The sequence below is a fragment of the Colossoma macropomum genome, unplaced genomic scaffold (genome assembly GCF_904425465.1).
Source record: "Colossoma macropomum unplaced genomic scaffold, Colossoma_macropomum, whole genome shotgun sequence".
NCBI classification, from domain to species: domain Eukaryota; kingdom Metazoa; phylum Chordata; class Actinopteri; order Characiformes; family Serrasalmidae; genus Colossoma; species Colossoma macropomum.
Genome location: NW_023494807.1, coordinates 27,678,737 through 27,701,806, shown reverse-complemented (window position 1 = coordinate 27,701,806; position 23,070 = coordinate 27,678,737). Strand labels below are relative to the sequence as shown.

The 23,070-nt window shown below is 40.5% G+C and overlaps 1 protein-coding gene across 14 annotated transcripts in view; it reads left to right on the top strand.

Moving 5' to 3' along the window:
* Positions 1–23,070, top strand: part of dlg1l (discs, large (Drosophila) homolog 1, like) — a 199,981-nt gene that overhangs the window by 153,440 nt on the left and 23,471 nt on the right. For 13 of the 14 annotated variants that reach the window (XM_036555831.1, XM_036555828.1, XM_036555825.1 and 10 more), the window contains 5 exons: positions 5,904–6,030; positions 9,865–10,021; positions 13,167–13,269; positions 19,583–19,697; positions 21,384–21,560. In XM_036555831.1, the coding sequence (XP_036411724.1) occupies positions 5,904–6,030; positions 9,865–10,021; positions 13,167–13,269; positions 19,583–19,697; positions 21,384–21,560 (679 nt within the window). Of the gene's footprint in view, positions 1–5,903; positions 6,031–9,864; positions 10,022–13,166; positions 13,270–15,403; positions 15,515–19,582; positions 19,698–21,383; positions 21,561–23,070 lie in introns of those variants that run through there. The other variant, XM_036555835.1, reaches the window with a different exon arrangement.

Genomic DNA, 23,070 nt, shown 5'->3' with positions numbered 1-23,070 from the left:
GATTAAAAGCTACAGAGAAAATGGGCCTCCTAACAACCACCTGGAAGACCTGGTAGACACCAAAACTGCCCCCATCAGATAAACAGCACTTAAAGCTTTCATCTTTGAGAGAGAGGAGAAAATCAAGCTGCTTCAGATCTGAAAACATCCACAGGTGTTTCTGTCCATCCTTCCACTGTGAGAAGACGACTCAGCGCTGTGGGTCTGAAAGGATGTGTAGCTGTCAAGAAGAGCATCCCTGAGAATTGGTTGATTGATTTGCATAATATGATGTCATTGCACTTTGGTACGAAGAGATGGCACCCTCGCCTAAACCAGAGGGGCGCTGCAGAGGCGGAACTGACCACGATAAATATGTGATCTCTACAGTTCGGAAAGATGTGGTAACATTTTAAGCAAGACTGGTATATTTTATTATTACAGAGCAGTGCATTTCAGCTGTTGATGAAAAAAAGGTCTTAGGGTGGAGTTACTCTAAAATTCAATACTCTGTTTACCAAATATGTCACGGTATTAGAGTATTTGTTTACTATTTTGAGAAAAAAGTCATAGAATTACAACATTAAAGTGGCATTAATACGAGGAAAAGTTGCAATGTGGCCAAAGGCTTTGCGAAGGGAAGGCGGCACCTCCTGGTTTAAAATGAGGGGCATTGAGGAGTTGGTGGACTTATACTTTCATGTCGAGTTCAGTCTACTGTTTTAATTTTTATGAACAGTGGCCCTAAAACACCAGTTGATTTGATTTGCATAATGTGACGTGTTATTATACTTTGGTACAAAGAGACGCCGTCCGCATCTAAAGCAGAGTTGAACCAAAGGGGCGCTGCAGAGGCGGAACTGACCACGATAAAGATGTTATGTTTACAGTTTGGAAAGATGTGTTCACATTTCAAGCAAGGCTGGTGAGTATTATTATTACAAAGCAGTGCATTTCAGCTGTTAATGGAAAAAAAAGGTCTCAGGGTGGAGTTACTTTTGGAAATTCAATACACCGTTTACCAAATAAGTCACAGTATTAGAGTTTTTGTTTAAGCTGAAGTTTAAACATATGTTTGATAATTTAGCATTATTCATGTAAAAGAAGTTGCATTTGTTGAGCTAATGAACCTGGGCTTGCTTGCAGAGCCTTGGCTCAGCAGCACCACCTCATCATATACCCTCTGACCGAGCAAAGCAGAGCATCATGCAAAAAAAAGGCAAAAAGCTCGGTGTCTACCGAGCTTTTTGCCTTTTTTTTGCATGATGCTCTGCTTTGCTCGGCCAGAGGGTAAATGAGGTGGTGCTGCTGAGCCAAGGACAGCACACAGGTCAGGAGAACAGAGGACCTCCTCCTGTTCATAGGACTTCAGTGCAATGCAGAGGCTCCTCCACTCTTAGCAAGCAATAAAAGACTCCGCTGGCTTAGATTTTTGATTCCACATTGCTGTAGCCCAGACTCCAGCTCTGATAGAGGCTGTTTAAAATCCTCCTCTCAGGCTCATTTAACAGTCCTGTCCTCACGCGGCCTCTGATGTCACATCTCATCTAAGGTCACAGCGGCTTCAGCTGAACCTCATTGCTCTTCGTAATGTGACCCAATTAAACCTTCTTAGATATTTTCCGTAAGCACTAGAATTTATTTGACAGGTCGGTCCAATTAAGAGTCCATTTCAGAGGGAAACTCCAACGTTCTCAACTTACTCTCTGTATGCCAAGTCTGTATTGTCAGTTACCACAGACAGTAATTGTGACACATTACAGTGTATTTAGAAAAGAACAGAGAACCCGTCTGCTATACACCAATCAGGCATAACATTATGACCACCTCCTTGTTTCTACGCTCATTGTCCATTTTATTAGCTGCACTTACTATATAGGTGCACTTTGTAGTTCTACAGTTACAGGACCCCCATGGACCCTCACAGAGCAGGTACTATTTGGGTGGTGGATCATTCTCAGCACTGCAGTAACACTGACGTGGTGGTGGTGTGTTAGTGTGTGTTGCGCTGGTCTGAGTATTGTATAGTCTCTCATACTTCATCTAACTAGCACCACTTTGAATCATCACATCCACTCTAATTGACCCCCAGCGCAGAGGACACGTACACTCATGACTAGGGCTTGCCATACTGACCCCCAGGCCTTTGGCATGGCTTCGGCAGGATCAGCTTAGGCTCAGTTTCATCCCTCCCACACCGTTTAGCGTGTAAGCAGAGCCTCTGTAGGAAAGAGGTTGTAAAGCCGTGTGTTAGAAGATCATTTAACTCCATACCATCACTACGGGGGGCAAACCTGAGCCTTCAGGTGCTAAATGACCGCTGAAAGTCGACGATTCTGGATCACGCCGGCTGTTTTTTGCCTCGTAAGGGCAAAAAAGAGAACAGAAAATCTGATCTTAATAAGAGTGTAAATGTTTTCAGTACAGTGTGGAAGAAAATGAACATTGGAAACAGCGTATGGAAATTTACAACTATATGCCCGATACACCCCTCACTCTCTTCTGGCAGAGAGGGGTGTGGCTTATGCTGTGGGCTACGGACATAGCCTTGGTCAAATGACTGGGCTTTTTTTATTTTTTTATTTATTTTTTTTTTGGAAGTGCTTGTAAACTCTTGTTGTAAGAGGGGCAACATTGAAAAGGGTTTAGTTGAAAACTTTTGCTTGTCTGAGCCAAACTGATGTGTGTAAGATATCATTTTTAAACATTTTTAAACACACAATATATCGGAAATCAAAATGTACCTTGACCTCAGAATTAAAACCTGAGAATATGCCTAGATTTTACTGTAGCACTTCTGATGCACTTTGTTAATACGAAACATAATGAGATATAAACATTTACAAAACAGTAAAATACAGATTTAATTTTTTTTTATTTTGCAGAGCAGTAAATGGTGCTTTTGTATTCTGCTGTTTGTTTAAAGAGGGATTTAAAGAGAGGTTAGTTAGATTTCTGGTCTGCACTTGCATTACGCATTACATCCAGCCAGAGACACATTATTATAACAGAACTTTATCACTTCTCGTATGGTCATCGTGATATCCGACAGCATTTTATGTCAATATTGTGCAGCCCTAGTGTTAGTTGTTGAGAGCTCCTCTGGCCTGGGGGAAGAAGCTGTTTCTGAGGCTGGTATTGGGAGTTGTAATGCTTTTGAAGCAGTTGCCAGAGGGAGGAAGGAAGAAGGCCATGAGTTTGGTGCGAGGCATGTGAGGTGATGGACTGAGTCCTCGCCCAGCATTGGGATGCGTAAATATCCTGAAGTTGTGGGAGGTCAGTGACGGTGATCTTGGAAGCAGTTCTCACAGTTCTTTGTAGGAGTCAGAGTTCCTGCGCAGTCAGGTTGCCAAGCCACACCTTGACGTGTTCATCCCGAAGCTTTTAAGGGTACGTTCACATTGCCTTACTGTGACGCAGATCTGAAGTCAGAGCTGTGTGGACACACAAATCTGATCTTTTCAAATCCAACCTGAGCCACTTTATGTGGTTCTAGATCAGATACATATCCAATTTGTGGCCGTGTGACCTTAATGAGAACGCTCAGATCGGAATTAGATTTTTTTTTCCACTGTGCAGGCACAGTCACTGGCTGTGTTCCAAAGCCTAGGCTGCATTTCTCGGCAGGTATGTCAAAGAAGGCTGTTCCAAAGTGAAGGACCCTTCGGTTACCCACAGTTCTCTGCTTATGAACGATGCGAAGGAAAAAAAAAACAGAAAATGACTGAAAACAAAGCTTTTGGAGCAGAGCTTGTTTTAAAATGTAAATTATTCACATCCTTCAATTTTCGTTACCTGACAAAGTGTAAAATCACTGATTAATTAAAGAATTCGTCCATATATCGTATTTTCTTTAGAAGCACTTGTGTATATGTGTAGTTTTAGTATATTATTTTTAAATTTTTACCCGATTTTCTCCCCAATTTAGTCGTCTCCAATTCCACCCGCTAGTTAGGACTCCCCCAATCACACGATGCTATCAACGCTAGGAGGGTGAAGGCTAACACAGGCTTCCTCCGAGACCTGTGAAACCAACCACCGCTTCTTTTCGAACTGCCGCTCACGCAACGTCATTGGACAGCCAAACGCGCTCGGAGGAAAGCGCCAACCGCCAGATCTGTTACGTCAGCTAACAGACGCCTGCACTGACTAGCCTCGCGCTGAGTGATGGGGGGGGAAAGGAGGGGTCATCCTACCCACCCAGAGAGAGCGAGGCCAATTGTGCTCTCTCGGACTCCCGGCTATGGATTGCTGTAGCATCACCAGGGATCGAACTCACGATCTCCTGATGATAGGGCCAACGCTTAGACGGTTGTGCCACTCGGGAGCCCCATATATATGTAGTGTATCGTACTACATTAGAACATCTCCTCCTTTTCTATGAGAAAACGAAAAAGCAATAAACACAGTGCTGCAGGCTCCATTTTCTCTCACCAGTTCCCTCACAAGTTTCGCGCTATAATTGCAGTAGTCGGGGCCTTTTTGGTGACGTCACCACCCAGCCTCGTTAGGATTGTTCCATTTGTGTGACCAATAGGCTACTAAGGAGGAGTCTTCATAGGACAGTCCTACCGAGGACCTGCACTACCTCGGCTGCAGCCTAGACCTTGGAACGCGGCTAACGTGTTAATGTGGCAGCAGCGCCTATCCTGAAGTTAGTGCTAGCAAATACTGCTAAAGTAATTCATCCGATCGTTTTTCACCTTCATCTCGCTCTAATGAGCGGCTGAGAGCAGTTCAGAGCAAATTATCTGAAGACTTGGTCTGCTGGTTGGTTTGTTCATGATGCACATAGTTCACTCAGGTGACACTGTTGTTCAGTATGTGCGCCTGTGGGACGTGTCTGTTCGTACAGGTTCGTACGGTCCAGGGTTTTTTTGTTTTGTTTTTTTTGAAGCAGTTGGGGACGGTACATAAAGACAGATTTATTGAAAAATCACAAATCACTATTTAATATTTTAGTAATAAAGTGTTATACCTATCATTTACACAATTAATAAAGCTCTTTTTTTAATTGAAGCCCAAACAATAAAAAGAGGCTTTACTAACAAGAGCAGCAGCCCTTCAAATATTCCGAAACACTTTACGGGAAAAAAATATAAAGGGATTTTTTGAAAATAAATGAAACATTGTGACAAAACTGCATAAGAAAATGCATAGAAATGTGGGTATCTGTCAAGTGTCTCACTGTGAGAGAGACCAGTGGGTGTTATCTGGTATTTGCATGCTTTTAAGCCCCATTTAATGCCAAAATTTTAGAAATTTAAAACCAATTTAAAAAATGTAAGAGTTACTTCATCATCTTGTCAGCACTGTCACCACATATATCATCTAGCACTTCTATGGGAAATGTTAGCACCAGGCTAGCAGTGGTGTACATTCACTTTCCCACTCTTTAGTTTTAGTACTACTTAAGCCAACTCGATTATTATTGTTATTATTCGAGCCTTTGAACTGTAAAGACCATCAGCTGGTACATTCTTTACGTTATATGTTGCAGGGAATCGTTCAGTAAAGCCTAACTTAATATTATAGGAGGAGCCTGTTAGCCTGGGAGCTGTCACACAAAAGCAAATAATAGCACCCCCTTGTGGAGAATGTTCAGACTGATAAACATGACCTAATAATGACCTGCAGATACCTTGTTTGATGATTCATCAAGAACATATATTGTAATCGATTAAACTATTGATGCAGTAGTCATGACAACCCCAGTTTATTTTTAGTTTTTTTTTCTTTAGGCAGTCCGAAGAAAGTAAACAAGCCAATTAGCTTTCTGTAATAAATGGAAGTGGTCGGTCAAAGCGGGCTCTTTACCCACATTTCTGGAGAACAGTATTATTATTATTTATTTATAAATGTTTTGTTGGTGTTATTTTATATACTATTCTTAACTGACTGTTTTCTGTTTCTGTTTCTCTCAGCTTACTCCCAACACATGGAGAACCATATCAGCCCCCCAAACTTCCTGAGCCAGACGGTGCCCCCCGCCTCCTCTGGACGTTACTCCCCCACCCCGAAGACCACACATGGGGAGGATGACATGACGAGGTAGCGTTTACTCTTCTGATTAGTGCTAGAAGTTTACTGTGTCCTGTAGAGGTGCAGAAATACATAGCTGCACCCTCTTGCTTCGGTCTGACTATGCAGGGTGATTCAGAAAGATTCATCCGATTTCAAAGCGCCGTATTTTTACAACCGTGAGGCGCCTAGGAACCAATCACATTCCAATTGAAAGAGGGGGTCATAGAGTTTCTCACTCATGGCTCCCTTCAGTCTGCGAGGAGATGGAGACCCCTGAGTAGAAAGCATTCTGTGTTCTCCACTTCAGTAAGAGTGAATCAGTCATAACTGTGCAACCTGATTTTTTGTTGTCAGTGAAGCTCCAACAGTTCAGAGTGTTCGTTGTTGGTTCCACAACACTGGATGATCTCTGAAATCGAGTCGTGAGTGCAGCGACACCCGACATGCTCAATCGAGTATGGGATGAATCTGACTATGGTGTTGTTGTCTGTACAGCTGGAGGAGGTTCATATTGAGAACTTGTAAAATTACATAATAAACTTTATGCTCATTTAAACCATTTACAGTTTACTGCATTGTTCTGTAATGATTTACCAGTGAAATAAATCATTTTGAAATCAGATGCATCTTTTTCGATCACCCTGTATATTGACATATAAAATGTTAGTGTTCATTTAACTCGTTCCAAACCTCTCCTTGTGGAACTCCAGTGTTATTTGTAGTTACAATCCAATACCTGGTTTGGCTAATCAATACTTCATTATGTTAGATCCAATGTGCTGCTGATGGAGTATAATAAATCCATGTGATTGCCTGAGGCCTTCATGAGAAATCTAGAACCAAACTGTGTTCTTCAGACTACCTCACAAGATATCTGTTACTTTTTGAAAACAGGAAATTCTTGTTACTGTTTACCGTATTTATTTATTTTTTATCTTTATTCTAATAACAATGTGATTTTACAAGCTAAAACCCAACGTACTGCCCAGATAAACGACAGTGTGTTTAGGTGTCTGTGTGCACAGATCTGTGTATCTCAGTTTTTGTTAGTGTTCGTCATGCTGGTGTATTCAGTCCTGATTGTCGTGCTGCCGAACTGTCACTAGATACAGTGGTCAGTTCAGGATGTAGTAGGTTTTTGATCTACATCACTCAGTTGGTCAGTCTAATCTGATAAGTGCTGTATCAGATTCTCTGCGTTTCTTTATTGATGACCCAGACAGGTCAGTGTCAGGTTGCCAGGTTGAGCTTTTGGGCTTCACCCAGAGAACTGCTGAACATGAGGGCAGCTGGCAGGAGTCCAGTGAACGTTATCCTGTCACTCTCCTGTACCTTCGCTTACTCTCTTTCTTTTTTTTTGTTTTCTTTCTTTCTTTCTTTCTTTCTTTCTTTCTTTCTCTCCCTCTCCATCTCTCTCACCCCCATCTTTTTCTTTCTTTCTTTCTATCTCTCTCCCCTTATATCTGTCTCTCTCTCTTTCTCCCCATATCTCTCTCCCCATTTTTCTTTTTCTTTCTTTTTTCTTTCTTTCTTTCTTTCTCTCCCTCTCCATCTCTCTCTCTCTCCTCCATCTTTTTCTTTCTTTCTCTCCCTCTCCATCTCTCTCTCCTGCATCTTTTTCTTTCTTTCTTTTTCTTTCTTTCTTTCTTTCTTTCTATCTCTCTCCCCTTATATCTATCTCTCTCTCTCTTTCTTCCCATATCTGTCTCTCTGTACCCCATTTTTCTTTCTTTTTCTTTCTTTCTTTCTTTCTTTCTTTCTTTCTTTCTATCTCTCTCCCCTTACATCTGTCTCTCTCTTTCTTCCCCGTGTCCTCTCTCTCTCTCTCTCCCCATTTTTCTTTTTCTTTCTTTCTTTCTTTTTCTTTCTTTCTTTTTCTTTCTTTCTCTCTTTCTCTCCACTTATATCTGTCTGTTTCTTTCTTCCCCCTGTGTCCTCTCTCTCTCTCTCTCTCCCCATATTTCTTTCTTTCTTTCTTTTTCTCTCTCTCTCTCTCTCTCTCTCTCTCTCTCCACTCTCTCTCTGTAATTCCACTTAAAGAGGGCAGAATCACACATGGTCAAGCTCTCCAAACAGTCATTTGTAGAACCATGGTCCAGTCTGGGACCTCACAAGAGCACAACCTTCCAAAATACCATTTAACCTTGTCTATCAGTGATATTTTGAACAGTGAGCTGTGATTGAAGAGTGTTTGACCTCTAACGTAGCGCATTTTACTCTAGAGCAGCCTTTGCAGAAGTGCTGGGAGGATGTCTTGTCATTCAGCTCGGTGCTTTTAGCAGTAGTGTCGTCTCAGAGCAGCAGCGTCCTCTAGAGGCCGGTCCTGTGAACTGCACCTGTCAGCACACTAGGTCTTTCTCGTTTACAACACTAACCTCCTCTTATGTATAGTTTCATTGTTTGTCACTCGTAACTCACTGGAACAAGCGGAGAAATTCTGTACAGAGTTCAGATTGGAGTCTTTCGGTCTACACCGTGTTTGTGTTTCTAAGTAGAAGAAGAGATATATTATTATGATTTGAATTTGATGACGTTATTATTGCGTGTACAGTCATATTTGGCAGAAAAAACAGCCTTTAAATTTTCGCCTTTTTTTCATTTTTGACATCAAAACAAAGTGCAGATTGTCCTTCCAATAAAGAATATAAATAATATGTACATTTAATTATGTAAGTAGTTATGTAATTAATTATGCAGTTACATATTAATAAGTGTGTAATGGGTATCAGATGTATAGCGAAATGACAGCGATGCCTCTGGACGTGTAAGGCTTAACAGTGTGCGGACAGATCCAGGATGCTTTTAGCCTTGGCCGTAACGGACTGAACAGAAGAAAACACTTAATGGCCGGCTGCATGAGGCGCTCTGTGGTCAGCAGTGCTGCGTTTACAGATCTCGTCACAGTGTTTTATAGTTCAGTTCTGTAGTAGTAATGACACTCACAGAATGACTTGTTTAATCTGTATGATTGCGATGAGCTTCATGAGTCACTTTAGCAGTAATATGATTTTCGTGACTAGAGCTGAATGCCAAGCAGGGCCACTTCTTTTGCTGTATTGAGTCACCAAATCACTGTGAGTGAATTATTTGAGTTATTATGTCTGGTGTATATGTGTGTGTGTCAATCACCTTTATTCCAGCTTCCATTCCTTTCAGGAGACTCACTTTCAGTTCCTCAAAGAATCTGCAGACACACCTCCAAAGTTCAGTCTTAGAAGCTGGTTGATCATTTTCTGAAGTAATCAGACACATTCAGTGATGTTGAGGTCTGGACTCTGGGGTGGTCAGTCCATTAGCCATTTTAGATGCACATGAGAAAGAAACGTGTGAGGCAGCTAAGTAAGCTAAGCTGAGTTTAAGGTGTCTGCTTGTGTGACTGTTAGTGTCTCTTTGAAGGGGGACGTAATGTCAGTGACTCCTTTGAGAACAGCTTTTCACTGGGAGGACACAGCAGTAACTTTTAAGAGTGGCTTTAAAGGGTCGATGTCATAGAAAAACAAATTTTCCTTTTGATGTAGTATGTAAGTACTGTAAAAGCACGGGCTGCTTTTTGGATGAGCCACATCATGAGCCACATCACAGCAGCCTATCAGAACAGAGGTCATTTACATATATCAGTGAGGTAACAAAAAACAGCCTGTATAATGCAAAGAAATAAAAGAGGGAAATGGACATGTAAAAATTGATTACTAATGTTTTTGGTACACAAACTTGCCCAGTTGTCAAAATTGGACCTTGTGTGTGTGTGTGTGTGTGTGTGTGTGTGTATATATGCATACACATACACGCACATATATTAACCCGTATTCTGACAAGGTATAAAAACAAACCTCTGTCTCTGTGTGTTTGTCTTCATTGCAGAGAGCCCAGGAAGGTGGTCCTGCACCGGGGCGCTACAGGTCTGGGCTTTAACATCGTTGGCGGAGAGGACGGAGAGGGCATCTTTATCTCCTTCATCCTGGCAGGAGGCCCTGCGGACCTGAGCGGAGAACTGAGGAAAGGAGACCGCCTCGTCTCTGTGAGTGACCATCAGTAGCCCAAAACATTTAACTACGTATTGTACCACAGCATATCCATCTGTTTTTCCCCATATAGATTCATTCAGTTATTCAGTTGCGGTCACTGGCTCTGTCTTAGGTGTAACACATACACTAGCATTCAGAAGTTTGGAATCACAATAAAATTTAAAAATGCTGGTAAAATGATTTTATGATGCTACACAGATTTCAACCCAGTAGTAGGACTGTAAATGTAGAGATGTTAGATGTGTGTGACGGACAGAGCTGTAGATGATCCTACAATGACTGAGAAAGCATCAAGAATGAAGGTACAATAAAATTACATCCAGAATTCTTCATATTTTGAACTCATCAATAAATCACTATAAACAGTAGTAACTACATATTACAATTACATAACTTCTTGATCTTTGGTAATAACGAAATAAGGCCACTCTTCTAATCTATAAGTGAATTTAGAACAAAAGCCCAGACATTGGGTGTATGTATAGTGTAAGCCCCACCCCTTCTCTACATAAATATTTCGTACATAAATATTTTGATGCTGTGTAGAAATTGTGACACTTTAACGTCCTTTATCCCCTCGTCCTTTATTCTGCAAAGACTAGTACTGCCTTCATGTGCCTTTAGAGTTATTATAACCACATAAATACACGTTCCTGACCTAAAAGTTGTGTATGAATGTCCCCTCAAGTCATACTTACAAGTTGTAACTTCCAAAACAGTTTTGATTTCTGAGTTTCTGGCTTGTTAGTGACCATTACCCTTTCAACTGGACAGAAAGGCTGCGTTCACATTACAAGCCTCATTGCTCAAATCCAATTTTTTGCTCAAATCCGATCTCTCTGACAGGATGGTTCACACTTGTTTAGGTAAGAGATTCAAATCTGTCGTTTATGTGAGCGAGCCGGCGTCCTGAAATGACCCGCATGCCCATCCGCACGCACATCCTACTCAGAAACGTCACGTGAATCATAAGCAAACAAACTAACGAGCAGAACGAGCTTCACTGTGAAGATAATTAACTCTGATCAGCTCTCAGCTTCATTATTAGAGCGAGACGAAGGTGAAAACGGTGAGATGTGCTGCTTTTCCGCTGTTTACCTGGCTTTAACTAAAAAAGCACATGAATTCCGATCTGAGTGTTCACATTGAGGTCATATGGCCACGAATCTGACACGTATCAGATCTAGGACCACATAGGCTATATTCACATTACATGAAGTGGCACAAATCTGATTTTTTGTGACTCAGATCTGATGTTTTCAGGGCTGTGTGGACACGCAAATCTGATCTTTTATCAGACCTGAGCCACTATGTGGTCCTAGATCGGATACGTATCCGATTCGTGGTCATGCGACCTTAATGAGAATGTGCTTTTTTTCCACTGCGTCTGCGCCATCATTCAGCGTTACCATGGCAGCAGCTCCAAACAGAAGTTAAAGCCTGTAAACGCTGGAAAAGCAGCTCATCTCACCTTTTTCTCCCTTCGTCTCGCTCTAATAATGAAGCTGAGAGCTGATCAGAGTTAATGATCTTCTCAGCGAAGCTCGTTCTGCTCGTTAGTTTGTGCTGATGATGCTCGTGATTCATTCATGTGACGTTTCTGAGTAGGATGTGCTCATGAGGGTCATTTTAGGACGGCAGTTCGTTCACATTAATGACAGATTTGAATCTCTTACCTAAACGAGTGAGAACCATCATGTCAGAGAGATCAGATTTGAGCAAAAAATTGGATTCGAGCAATGAGGCTTGTAATGTGAATGTAGCAATAGTGGCTCAGGTCAGATTTGAAAAGATCAGATTTGTGTGTCCACACAGCTCTGAAAACATCAAATCTGAGTCACATCAGGGGAAAAAAATCTGATTTGTGCCACTTCAACCTGGTAATGTGAACTTAGCCAAAAAAGCGTGGTATTCCTTTATTTTTCAAAGTGCAACTTACTTTTTGTAGTGACAGATTAGGCCCCAGACATTAACTTACATCTTTAACAGGTAGTTGCATCACTTGTATTTTTACAGTGGGGAAATGTTAGGAAGATAACAAAATACGTGAACAGAGCTGTTGTTATAGAGTGTTTACCAAACAGGCTCGGCAAGCAAACACTTCCAATTCCAGCTACAATGCACTCGAGCACAGAGACTAATTACAGCTTCACAAGTGGGAAAAGGATCATCCAACAAGCCTGTGAAAGCAGCACAGGAACACACCCACCCCACACTCTCCCCTCAAATATAACTGTCTGAAACACTCGCACTCTGCTTCTGTACAAACAGCCCTCATGTCACATCACTGCACTGGAAGCCTCCTGTTTTGGGGAAGGCAGAATATGTTACAAATGTGGATCAGTCATTTTTTAATGCTAAATCAAATAAATGACAAGACTAGACTTGAAGGGGCTTTCCACCCATTTTTAAATTTCAGCATAATTTATTTCTTGTGAAATAGTCATTCGGGTTGTTTTGAAGAAAGCTGCACCACTCTAGAGATGTCAAAATTGTGCAGAACGGCAGTCATAGGAACCCAGGTCCAAGCGTTTAAAGCCTCTAAAAGCTAATTCATAGAAAATTATTAGATAAAATTATTACAAGTACGTTGCCTGATGGCTTAGAGGCTGTTTAACGATTGTTTTATGATAAGGATTTTAGCCTTAGTGTCTTACTTCTGTGAAAATACATTCAGGACGAGGGAAAATAGCACCTAAAGAAAGTGGATTTTTATGGATTCATTACCGCGTTATCAGCCTTATACATCGAAACTTACATGTAGCCTTACTGGTTGTATAGATACTAGATTAAACCATCTATTTATGCATAGTGGACTTTTCGTGGTTCCTGAAAGTGACATTGTAAAGACATATAAGTTGCTAAATTTCTCTACAATAGTGCATTTTCCTTCAAAACATCCTGCATGACTTTGGTTACATTTCATAGTGCTAAAATTTCCAGGAATTGGTGGAATTCTCCTTTAGCTGCCTCAAGCTGATCCGTCCTGAAACTGTATTTTATCCCCCTTGTATACTTGAATATGAGAACAGTAACAAAGATGAGCCGAGTCTGTGATCCTCCTGATTTGCAGCAGGTCCAGATTTCCCCTGGTTATTCCTCAGAGCTGAGTGCTCTCTCTCTTTCTTTGCCCCCCAGGTGAACGGAGTGGACCTGCGCAGCGCCACTCACGAGCAGGCAGCGGCCACTTTGAAGAACGCCGGCCAGACTGTCACCATCGTCGCCCATTACAGACCAGAGGGTGAGTCTAATGCTGTAGGCCAGTAATCCAAAAAGCCGGTTTTAGGGAACCAGCCTTGTGACTAGAAGGTCGCCGGTTCGATCCCCTGAGCTGACAGGACAGACTGAAGTGCCCTTGAGCAAGGCACCCAACCCCTAACTGCTCCCTGGGTGCTGTGGATAAGGCTGCCCACCGCTCTGGGCAAGTGTGCTCACTGCCCCCTAGTGTGTGTGTATACTAGTGTGTATGTGGGTGTTTCTCTGCACAGATGGGTTAAATGCTGGGTGAATTTCTCTATTTTGGGATAATAGAGGGTAACGTAACTTATTTGTTTAGCTCCATTACATAATGTAATATAGATGGCAGCAGTAGATTTTTCTGGGTGGTTGGTTTTGGTGGGTTTTCTACACCCATTCTGCTCTGCTCAGAAAATGGACACCCATGTTTCCTTTTTTAAAGTGTAGACGCACTCATGCCCCACCACAAGCTTGTAAATGACTGAGTATGTTGTGTTTTATGGAAAACGCCTTCTTTGCTGGGTGTTCCGTCGTGTTTGAAAGCAGACTGGGAAAATAAAGAATTATGGTTTAACATTTGGGGCTTTCTGCTGGGAAGTTGTGTAAAATATGATGAATTAAGTAAAAGCTTTGTAGATAATTGTACACAGTCCCCACAGTCTGACACTGTTTTTGGGCTCTGCACAACTATGTGTGCAAGTGCTGCGTTATTTGTTTGAAAGGAAGTTAAATGTAGAGATGCGCAATGTGATATATCATTTGTCTAATCTGAATTTTTTTTTTCCAAAGAGAGGGGGAGAGAGAGAGAGAGAGAGAAAAGAAAGTATGAGAGTTAGACAGAGAGAGTGAGACGAAGCGAGAGAAGACAGAAAAAAGAAGGAATAGGAATAGGGCTGCGGAATGCATTGTTTGTTACCTATTGTTGCGTTATTGGCCAGTCACACTGCTGTGAGCATCCTGACCAATCACAGTTCTACATGAGCTTCTGTGGGTATTTTGATGAATCGTTGTGTTCATGCGATGCAAGAAAAGTTATTTTGGTCAGTCTTTAACCAGGTCACATTATTGATTAGCCAGTGTGTTTCTAACGTCACTGCTGTCGGAAGAAAACCTCGTATCTCCGTTTTTGTCGTTTTTCAGTTTTTGACATAATTTGAAAATGCCTGTTGCTCTTTACATTGTGTGTTAATTTCATGAAAGATAAAAAGAAGCAGCCCAAAATGACTTGGGGGGGAAGATAGTCTGGTTCCACTGACTTACATTAAAAGTGAAGTAGGTTTTTTCCGTCTCCTGTAAAGTTAGCAGTTTGGAGATGAGAGGTTTTCTTCAGATTCTTGGTCTTTGCTCATTTTCTGTGAAGAACATATAAAATAACCCATTTTCAGTGTCTTCACTCTGTTCACCCCCCACACATTTATATTACACATGTGGTGTTGGGCTGAACCCGCAGGGAGTAAAAGTGTGGAGGTGCTGTGTTCTTCACTCTGTTCTCCCCCTACATGGCCTGCTGTTAGTGTGTGTGTGTGTGTGTATGTGTTTGTATGTGTGTGTGTGTGAGGGTGGACAACATGGACAGGCTGCTGACCGGCTACAGCTGCTAAAAGAAGAACCCTACGCTGGACACTTGTGATATTTTAAACATCTGGTACCTTTACATAAATTGTTATGTCTGTATTGATTTAAATAAACAATAATGTGGTGGGTCACCAGACCACTGAGTAACAAACACATCGACACCACACAGGGGTTAAACACTAAACACAAGCTGTCCTTAAAAGTTTCTTTATGTAATGTGCTAGCCACATGCTAGTATGTTAGCCCCGAGCTAACACACTAGCTGTGATGCAGTAAGATACAGTACAATACGCTGTGTTACACCTCTGCGAGGTAGATGAGAGATCTGATCTAGTGAGTGTGACGGTAATCTGCGCTCCAGCTGCTGTGTGTGTGTGTGTGTGTGTGTGTGTGTGTGTGTTTACCGTTCAACACTTTTTCATGCTGGCTTTCATGTTCATATTTATTCAAGGACAGATTCACTGTGGCCTGAAGTACATCGCCTTGAATAGTGAGAGAGAGAGATAGAGAGAGAGATAGAGGGAGGGATGGGAGGGGTTGGTGGAGTCCTATAGTGTCTGCCTCTCTGCTGGAGAGTGAGAGAGAGGCGGTAGGCGAGGTGTATGTGTGCTGGCTGTATGACGGTGTCCAGTCAGTGGACAGTTCACAGAGAAATTCTCCAGGAGCTGAATACTGTAAGTACTGCTCTCAGTTCAACTCTGGAAAGCATGTATGGGGAACAAAGAGGAGAAGTCTGAGCTAATTGCAGGGTTTGACATCTCCAAACGTCTGAAACCAGCTTCCTCTGGGTTTTCTTGTAGATGTTTCTCATGTGAATGACTAGCAGTAAGTTGTTTCCAAAGATCATTGTGGCTCCAGTGCTGTTATAATGATTAAAAAAAAGCTTTTTGGGGACTTTTGCTGTTTCCCAGCTGTATTTAAAGGAGTATTTCACCATACAAGTTAATGTTTTGTTCTCTTTGGTGGTTCATGCTGGAGCCGATAGTCTTTTCTGCAGTCTTACGCAAAAGTTTGGGCACCCCTACACTCAAAAATGTGATGTGTTAAGTAACAACACACATACTTGTGTTACCTGTTTTTGTGTTATACTGTTTGTCTGATTTAACACATTCTGTGTTAAAAGCATTACAAAATGTTTTATCCATAACTGAGCACAGAAAGATTTCAGCGCATTTTGTGCTTAAGGTAACACAAAATGTGTCGTCTCCAACTGAACACACTGTGGTGTCAAGTTAGAGACAGAATGTGTTTTTTTTTTTAACAATGTGTGTCTGTTTTAGACATGTTTGACATGTTTTGCTGATTTTCCAAGTGAGAATAAGTTAATATGTAATGCACAATTACTCTTTATTTGCTAAATTTTAAAAAAATTTGAAAAAAAAAAAAGTTCAGTTGTTTTATTTTTTTATTATTTTCCAGGGTATATTTTGGTTTTTCCATCTGAATTTATGTGACCAAATCGTAACGCAAGTTATTCAGTAACTGCATGAAATAAATGTAAATTTTTATTTTATTTATTTTTTGTAAAAGCTCCCCTCAAATTAACAGAACATGTGTTTTATGATCATACATATTGCTATATGCTTACAATTTACTGCTGAAACCAAAAATCTTAGACGCTCTTTGTATTATTTTATCAAAATAATTTTTACAGAGCAGATCACTGAAGAGACGCCATCTGTTTATAGTTTATAGCCCAGATTTGTGGAAAAATGGGTCGACTTTCAGTAGACAAAAAAATTGTGAGTTCAGCTTCTTTTATTATAAGGGTTTAAAATTACATCACCCATCTATTTGACTGGAAAGAAGACAGTTACCGCTCTCATATGACCCCCACCTTTTGAATGTAGCTTATGAAATATGAAAGTTATGAAGAACATGACGAAGTGCATTTTGGATCCACCGGTGGTCTCAAGGAGTTAAAAAGGTTAAACTCAGCAAATAAAGAAACTGTACACTGTCATGGGCAGACAAATGCCATATTTTATGTTAACATACTGTCACTTAGAAAATCAACAAAGCATGGAATTTGTCCAAGGGTGCCTAAACGTTTGCATACAACTGTGTTAGCATGCAGTGAGTGGATCAGTGAGTATCTGAAGTATCTCAGCGTTGTGCTTTATCAGTGTATTTTATGTCTTATTAGTAGGGCTGTCGCTGTGGATTTGTATCTGTGATCGAACAGTCGAGCTTTTAAAAGCCAAACCTTAAAAATGGACTTAATGTGAACAAAAACAAACCAAGCAGAGCTTATCAAACATCCCAAAATACAGATTTAAGAGTCATTAAAAAATAGATATAATTGAAAAAAGGAACCTAGGAACACTGTATGGCAAAACATGCTTGAGTGAAAGAATGAATGAATGAAAAAATAAATACAGCATCTTTATTATAATAAGAGCACTTTTCATACATGTTGCAGCTCAAAGTGCTTTACAGTGAAATAGTAAGTTAAAAAAAATCACAAACACAAAAAAACAAATAGTAATAAAATGAAATACAGTAAATGTATGGGTGAAAAGGGTGTGTCCATCCGACTGAGGGAACAGTAGGAGAGTTTAAAATATGCATTATAATCAAGCAAACTGTCAACTAGTCACTGCTGATTCATTAAGAAGCTTAATTTTAATAATAATTTTTTTAATCAAGTAATCTGCCCAGACCTGCATTGAAGATTCCTTCATTGTTGTGACAAGGCTTTTGATGTCATGTAGTAGTAGTAGTAGTAGTCGTAATAATAATAATAATAATAATAATAACAATAGTGGTGGTGATAATACTAATACTACTACTACTAATAATAATATGTTTAACTATAGCCCTTTACTATAAACAGACCTGGATCCAGGCCTCTTTCCTACAATTCATATTAACTCTTCATATTAATAAATTTGGCATTGTTTTCCATGTAGTTATTGAATAATAAACCATAAGAAATGGACATGCAGCTTAAGGGTCCGTATCAAGGAAAACTGTATTTTCTTATAAAACTGTATTATCTTATAATTAAAAGATATTGAGGTAGTATGTAAATATCAGTAGTTTACATATAACATGTTAGCTATGAAACAGCTTGTTTTAAAATCAATGTTTTTGTGATGTCACAAAATATTTACAAATATTCAGCCGACTGCAGTTTAGCCCTGCCCATACACACGGAAGTTATTTCAGCCCAGACTACTTTTAGACCAAGACACAATACATGACAGCCAATCAGAGCAGAGCTCATTTACATTCATCAGTCGTAAAGGCACAGGAACAAAAACAGTCGGTTTAATTCTGAGGGATGAAGGTAGGTTGAAAAATGGTCATATGAAAATGAAATATGACTGTTTTTGGTACATGAACGCGCACAGACTTTATAGAAAAGTAAAGAAGGGGGGCCCTTTAAGCTTGAGGGGCTCACTGATGTGAGCACCTCTCTCGTAGGTTAGTTTATTTTACAAGGTTACTTTACACAAACAACACACTCCATAACAACAATACTGAAACAGTAGACCGCTTCTGTGTGTGTGTGTGTGTGTGTGTGTGTGTGTGTGTGTGTGTGTGTGTGTGTGAGAGCGTGTGCTCTGTTGGAGGATCGTGTTGCTGAGGCTTTAGTGTCTGCTCTGTTTCCACTGCAGAGAGGAACTGGATACACCAGCAGGAGGCCTCGCAGTAGACAGGATGAAAGATGATAACGGGTTCTCCTTTTTCTGCCCCCTTAGAGCCGCACCGTATGGACACTGTACTAGTGTTCTCATTATTGCTTCATATTAAAATGAGTAAATTAAACTGATGAATCAGTGATGGGACATGGATAAAGAAATCGACCAAAATCATTTGGTTTTGTTGGGTTACATGAACGCTTTGATTCATCAAAACACCCACAGAAGCTCATCTGGAGCTGTGATTGGTCAGGATGCCCTGATTTCTCTGTCTTGCTCTCACTCTTTTTTCTTTCTCTGTCTTAATCTTACTCTTTTTCTCTCTCTTTCTCTCACTCTCACTCTTTTTTCTCTCTCTCTTTGTCTTACTCTCACTCTCTTTTTTCTCTTTGTCTTGCTCTCTTTTTTCTCTTTCTTTCTCTTACTCTCACTCTTTTTTCTCTCTCTCTTTGTCTTACTCTCACTCTCTCTTTTCTCTCTTTGTGTTTATGGCTTTCTGTCTCTTTCTCTCTCTCTCTCTTGCTCTCTCTCTGTCGTTATCTCCCTCTATCTCTCTCCTCTCCATATGTCTCTGCATCTCTATCTTTCTTTCTATGTCTTTCTTCCTTTCTCTGTCCCTCTCTCCATCTCTCTTTCTTTCCCTCTCTTTCTCCCTCTCTTTCTGTATTCCTCCCTCACTGTGTTGTTCTCTACCTTATCTGTCTATCCCTGTCTATCTGTCTCAGTCTACCCCCCTGTCTATCTGTCCATCTGTCCATCTGTCTATCTGTCTATCTGTCTATCTATCTATCTATCTATCTATCTATCTGTCTATCTGTCTATCAATCTAACCCCGTCTATCTATCTATCTGTCTATCTATCTATCTATCTACCCCCGCCCGCCACCCACTTCTAAAAGCCTCTACAGTGCTCTGATGTTGACCATGTATGAAGCATCTCTCCAGAACCACCACTACTAAATACAAAAGTGGGCAATTTTTCCCAGACAAATGAAGCCCACTCTCTTTCTCTGCCGTATTATCGTCCCTGTCCTGCTGTAGGTACATCCATGAGCTGTGGAGAGGTGTTCGAGAGCTGTTTGTGTTTGTTTTTTAGAGTACAGGCGTTTCGAGGCTAAAATCCATGACCTGCGGGAGCAGATGATGAACAGCAGCATCAGCTCTGGATCAGGCTCTCTGAGGACCAGCCAGAAGAGATCTCTATACGTCAGGTACACCTTAAAGGCCTTTAGTGAACCAAAAAAACACGTCTTTCATTTTTAATTCATCTTTATGCTTGTTGTTTTTAAGTCTGCAAGTATCGTAGTAATTCTCTTATTTCATTGTTAAATTTTGGTTGGAAACAAAAGGGTCAGAATTTTGAAAAGACCAACGAAACATTGTTCAGTCAGGATTAGTTTTCTCGGTGGTATCTACAGCCAAGCGAGCTTTCTCATTGGTTGGGACTTCAGGGAGCTGAACTGAAGGCATTTTATATTAACTAACAATGTAATTACAAAGTGACAGCAACCAATCACTTTTTGATTTACAGTGGGTGGAACTAGAGCTGCTCTAGGCCTTTGAAAATTCTAGATACATTACTGACTGTGAATATGAGCCGTAGTCTAACCAGGTTTCAGTCAGTTGTAAGAAAAGAGCACAGCAGCAGCTCTACATCAGGACTCTTTACAGACTCTGTAAAACTGATACAAGGTAAAATATACACCGATCAGGCATAACATTAAGACCACCTCCTTGTTTCTACGCTCATTGTCCATTTTATCAGCTCCACTTACTATATAGGTGCACTTTGTAGTTCTACAGTTACAGACTGTAGTCCATCTGTTTCTCTGCATACTTTGTTAGCCCCCTTTTACCCTGTTCTTCAGTGGTCAGGATGGACCCTCACAGAGCAGGTACTGTTTGGGTGGTGGGTCATTCTCAGCACTGCAGTAACACTGATGTGGTGGTGGTGTGTTAGTGTGTGTTGTGCTGGTCCAGTGCTGCTGGAGTTTTTAAACACCACCCAAATAGTGCTGAGAATGATCCACCACCCAAATAGTACCTGCTCTGTGAGGGTCCATGAGGGTCCTGACTACTGAAGAACAGGGTAAAAGGGGGCTAACAAAGTATGCAGAGAAACAGATGGACTACAGTCTGTAACTGTAGAACTACAAAGTGCACCTATGTAGTAAGTGGAGCTGATAAAATGGACAATGAGTGTAGAAACAAGGAGGTGGTCATAATGTTATGCCTGATCGGTGTATGATAATGGCCAAAAAATGTTGGTAACACTTTTCTTGAATGGGTGTCTACATAACACGTTCATAACATCTTACATAAATGCTTCATAACATATTAATGGATGTGCATATCAACATTTATAAAGTCTACATGTTTTACATGATATTAGTATGGACTACTGTGTCATTTTACTCAAACATTTTTCAAAATAAAAATCCTCATTCTTTTATTCTAAGAAAGCATATTATTTTCAATAAAGCGCCTCATTTGTGGGAGCCAAAATAAAAATGACCTCGCTTTACCCCTTTGCTCATTAAGTGCTTTGACATTCAGGCATGTTTCACCTTTACAATTTCAATGTCCTTTTTCCTTTTCTTAATCATTTGTTGCTTTGCATGTCACTTTACTACATGTGACAGTAAATCACTAATGAATATGCTTAAGAATAATCATTCGACTGAATCGTGGTGTGGCTAAGTGTCAAAGCGCTTAATGACCAAACGTCATTTTTATGTTGGCTTTCCAGAAATGAGGCGTCTTACTGAAAATACTAGTTTTTCAAAATTAAAAACATGTTGCTTAACTGGCTGTTTGAAGACTACTAACATGTATTTGATCTCTCAGATCATTTCTTCACTACTAAACTCTTCCTGGCTCTGTTATCTGCTCCTCAGGGCGCTGTTCGACTATGATAAGACCAAGGACTCGGGTCTGCCCAGCCAGGGTCTGAACTTTAAGTTTGGAGACATCCTGCACGTAGTGAACGCCTCCGATGATGAGTGGTGGCAGGCACGGCAGGTCACTCCGGAGGGAGAGGTGGAGGAGATGGGGGTCATCCCTAGCAAGAGAAGGTCAGACCCCGCGCACATCTACGTAAACCAGCCAACGGAGCACTGTATTAGCTACTATAACTGCTTTAGTTATGGTGTAAAATCGCTAGTCTAAAGGATCAACGTCAAAGTCCTTCTAGGAAAGTCTGTCCACTCGGCAGCTGTACACTGCCAGGCAGTTACTTTCCAGTCATACCCCCAGTCAAATCTAGGCCCCAAGCTTCTTGAATGAGGAGAGACCTGTAAACCCGCTACCGAGAGCCTGGCTCTAAAAATCGGACACAAATCGCATCAGTAGTTTTTGGTGTTTGGCTCAAATAAACACAGAAGGAATGTAGTCAGGTTGTTTCGGCTACTGCGCAAACACACATCTTCACAATGAGGGCGCCTTTTCCCGCTTACGTCTTTACTATCAGGTTGATTGGCTCTTTTTTATTGAAAGGCGAGACTGTGCCTAAATACAGCCGCCTTGTTGAGTGTTACAGACTGTACCGTTCATATTTCAACTAGAGACGCACAGCGATGTTGGAATCGTATCAGTATCGGTTGGTAATTACTTTTAAAAATATCAGCATCAGACAGATGTTTAGATTGACTGTTCCAGCATGTGATCATTGCAGATACTGACCTTCTACAAACAGCTTCAGTAATATACAGAAAACATGGAGAGACTCGTTCAGACGGTGAAGCTCAGCGTTCAGTTTTAAGAAGCATCTAAAAACGCATCTCTTTAACTTTGCATTTAATTAAAACTCTACGTCTCGTGGTGTTTTTATCTTTTAATTTGATCTGTCATTTTCTTACATGATTCTAAATTAATACTTATAATTTCTTGTGTTACTGTTTAACTTTATCACCTGTCTGTAAAGCACTTTGAGCTGCCACCGGCATGAAAAGTGCTATATAAATAATTTAAAAAATTACTATTATTATTATTATTATTATTATTTATTGTACTCTGGAAGAGCAGAATGTTTAGGTAATGGTAATTACTGCACTAAAATATCTGCATTGTATTAATTTTTACTGCATTTCTAACCGTAAATGGTACATTTCTCTGTAATGCTGTAATTCAGGTAGATTTAGTCCCAGTTTCTACATTATATATATATGCTTATATATCAGCATCTGCAGATATGTACCTGAGAAATATCCAGAATTCCCATTCCCTAACCTTTTATAACACCTCTGTCAATGTCTAGTGAATATAAGGTATCTGTATAATTTAGGGCTGTATGATGTGGCCAGAATTCTGTATTGTGATTTCTGTATTCATATTGCAGAATGCATTACTGCTTGGTTAGGATCCTCATGACACACTGTTATAGATTTACTGATTTACTGGTCTTCTATGATATCAGTACTGCAAAAGCCAAATTAACAAATGGTATATTTTGACCATGATATAATTTCTGTTGTAGTAAATAATATTTTAATATAGCGCTGCTGTCGGAACAAAACCTCTTATCTCCAAAATGGAAACTTTACAGGAGAAGGAAAAAACATACTTTACCTTTAATGTAAGTCAGTG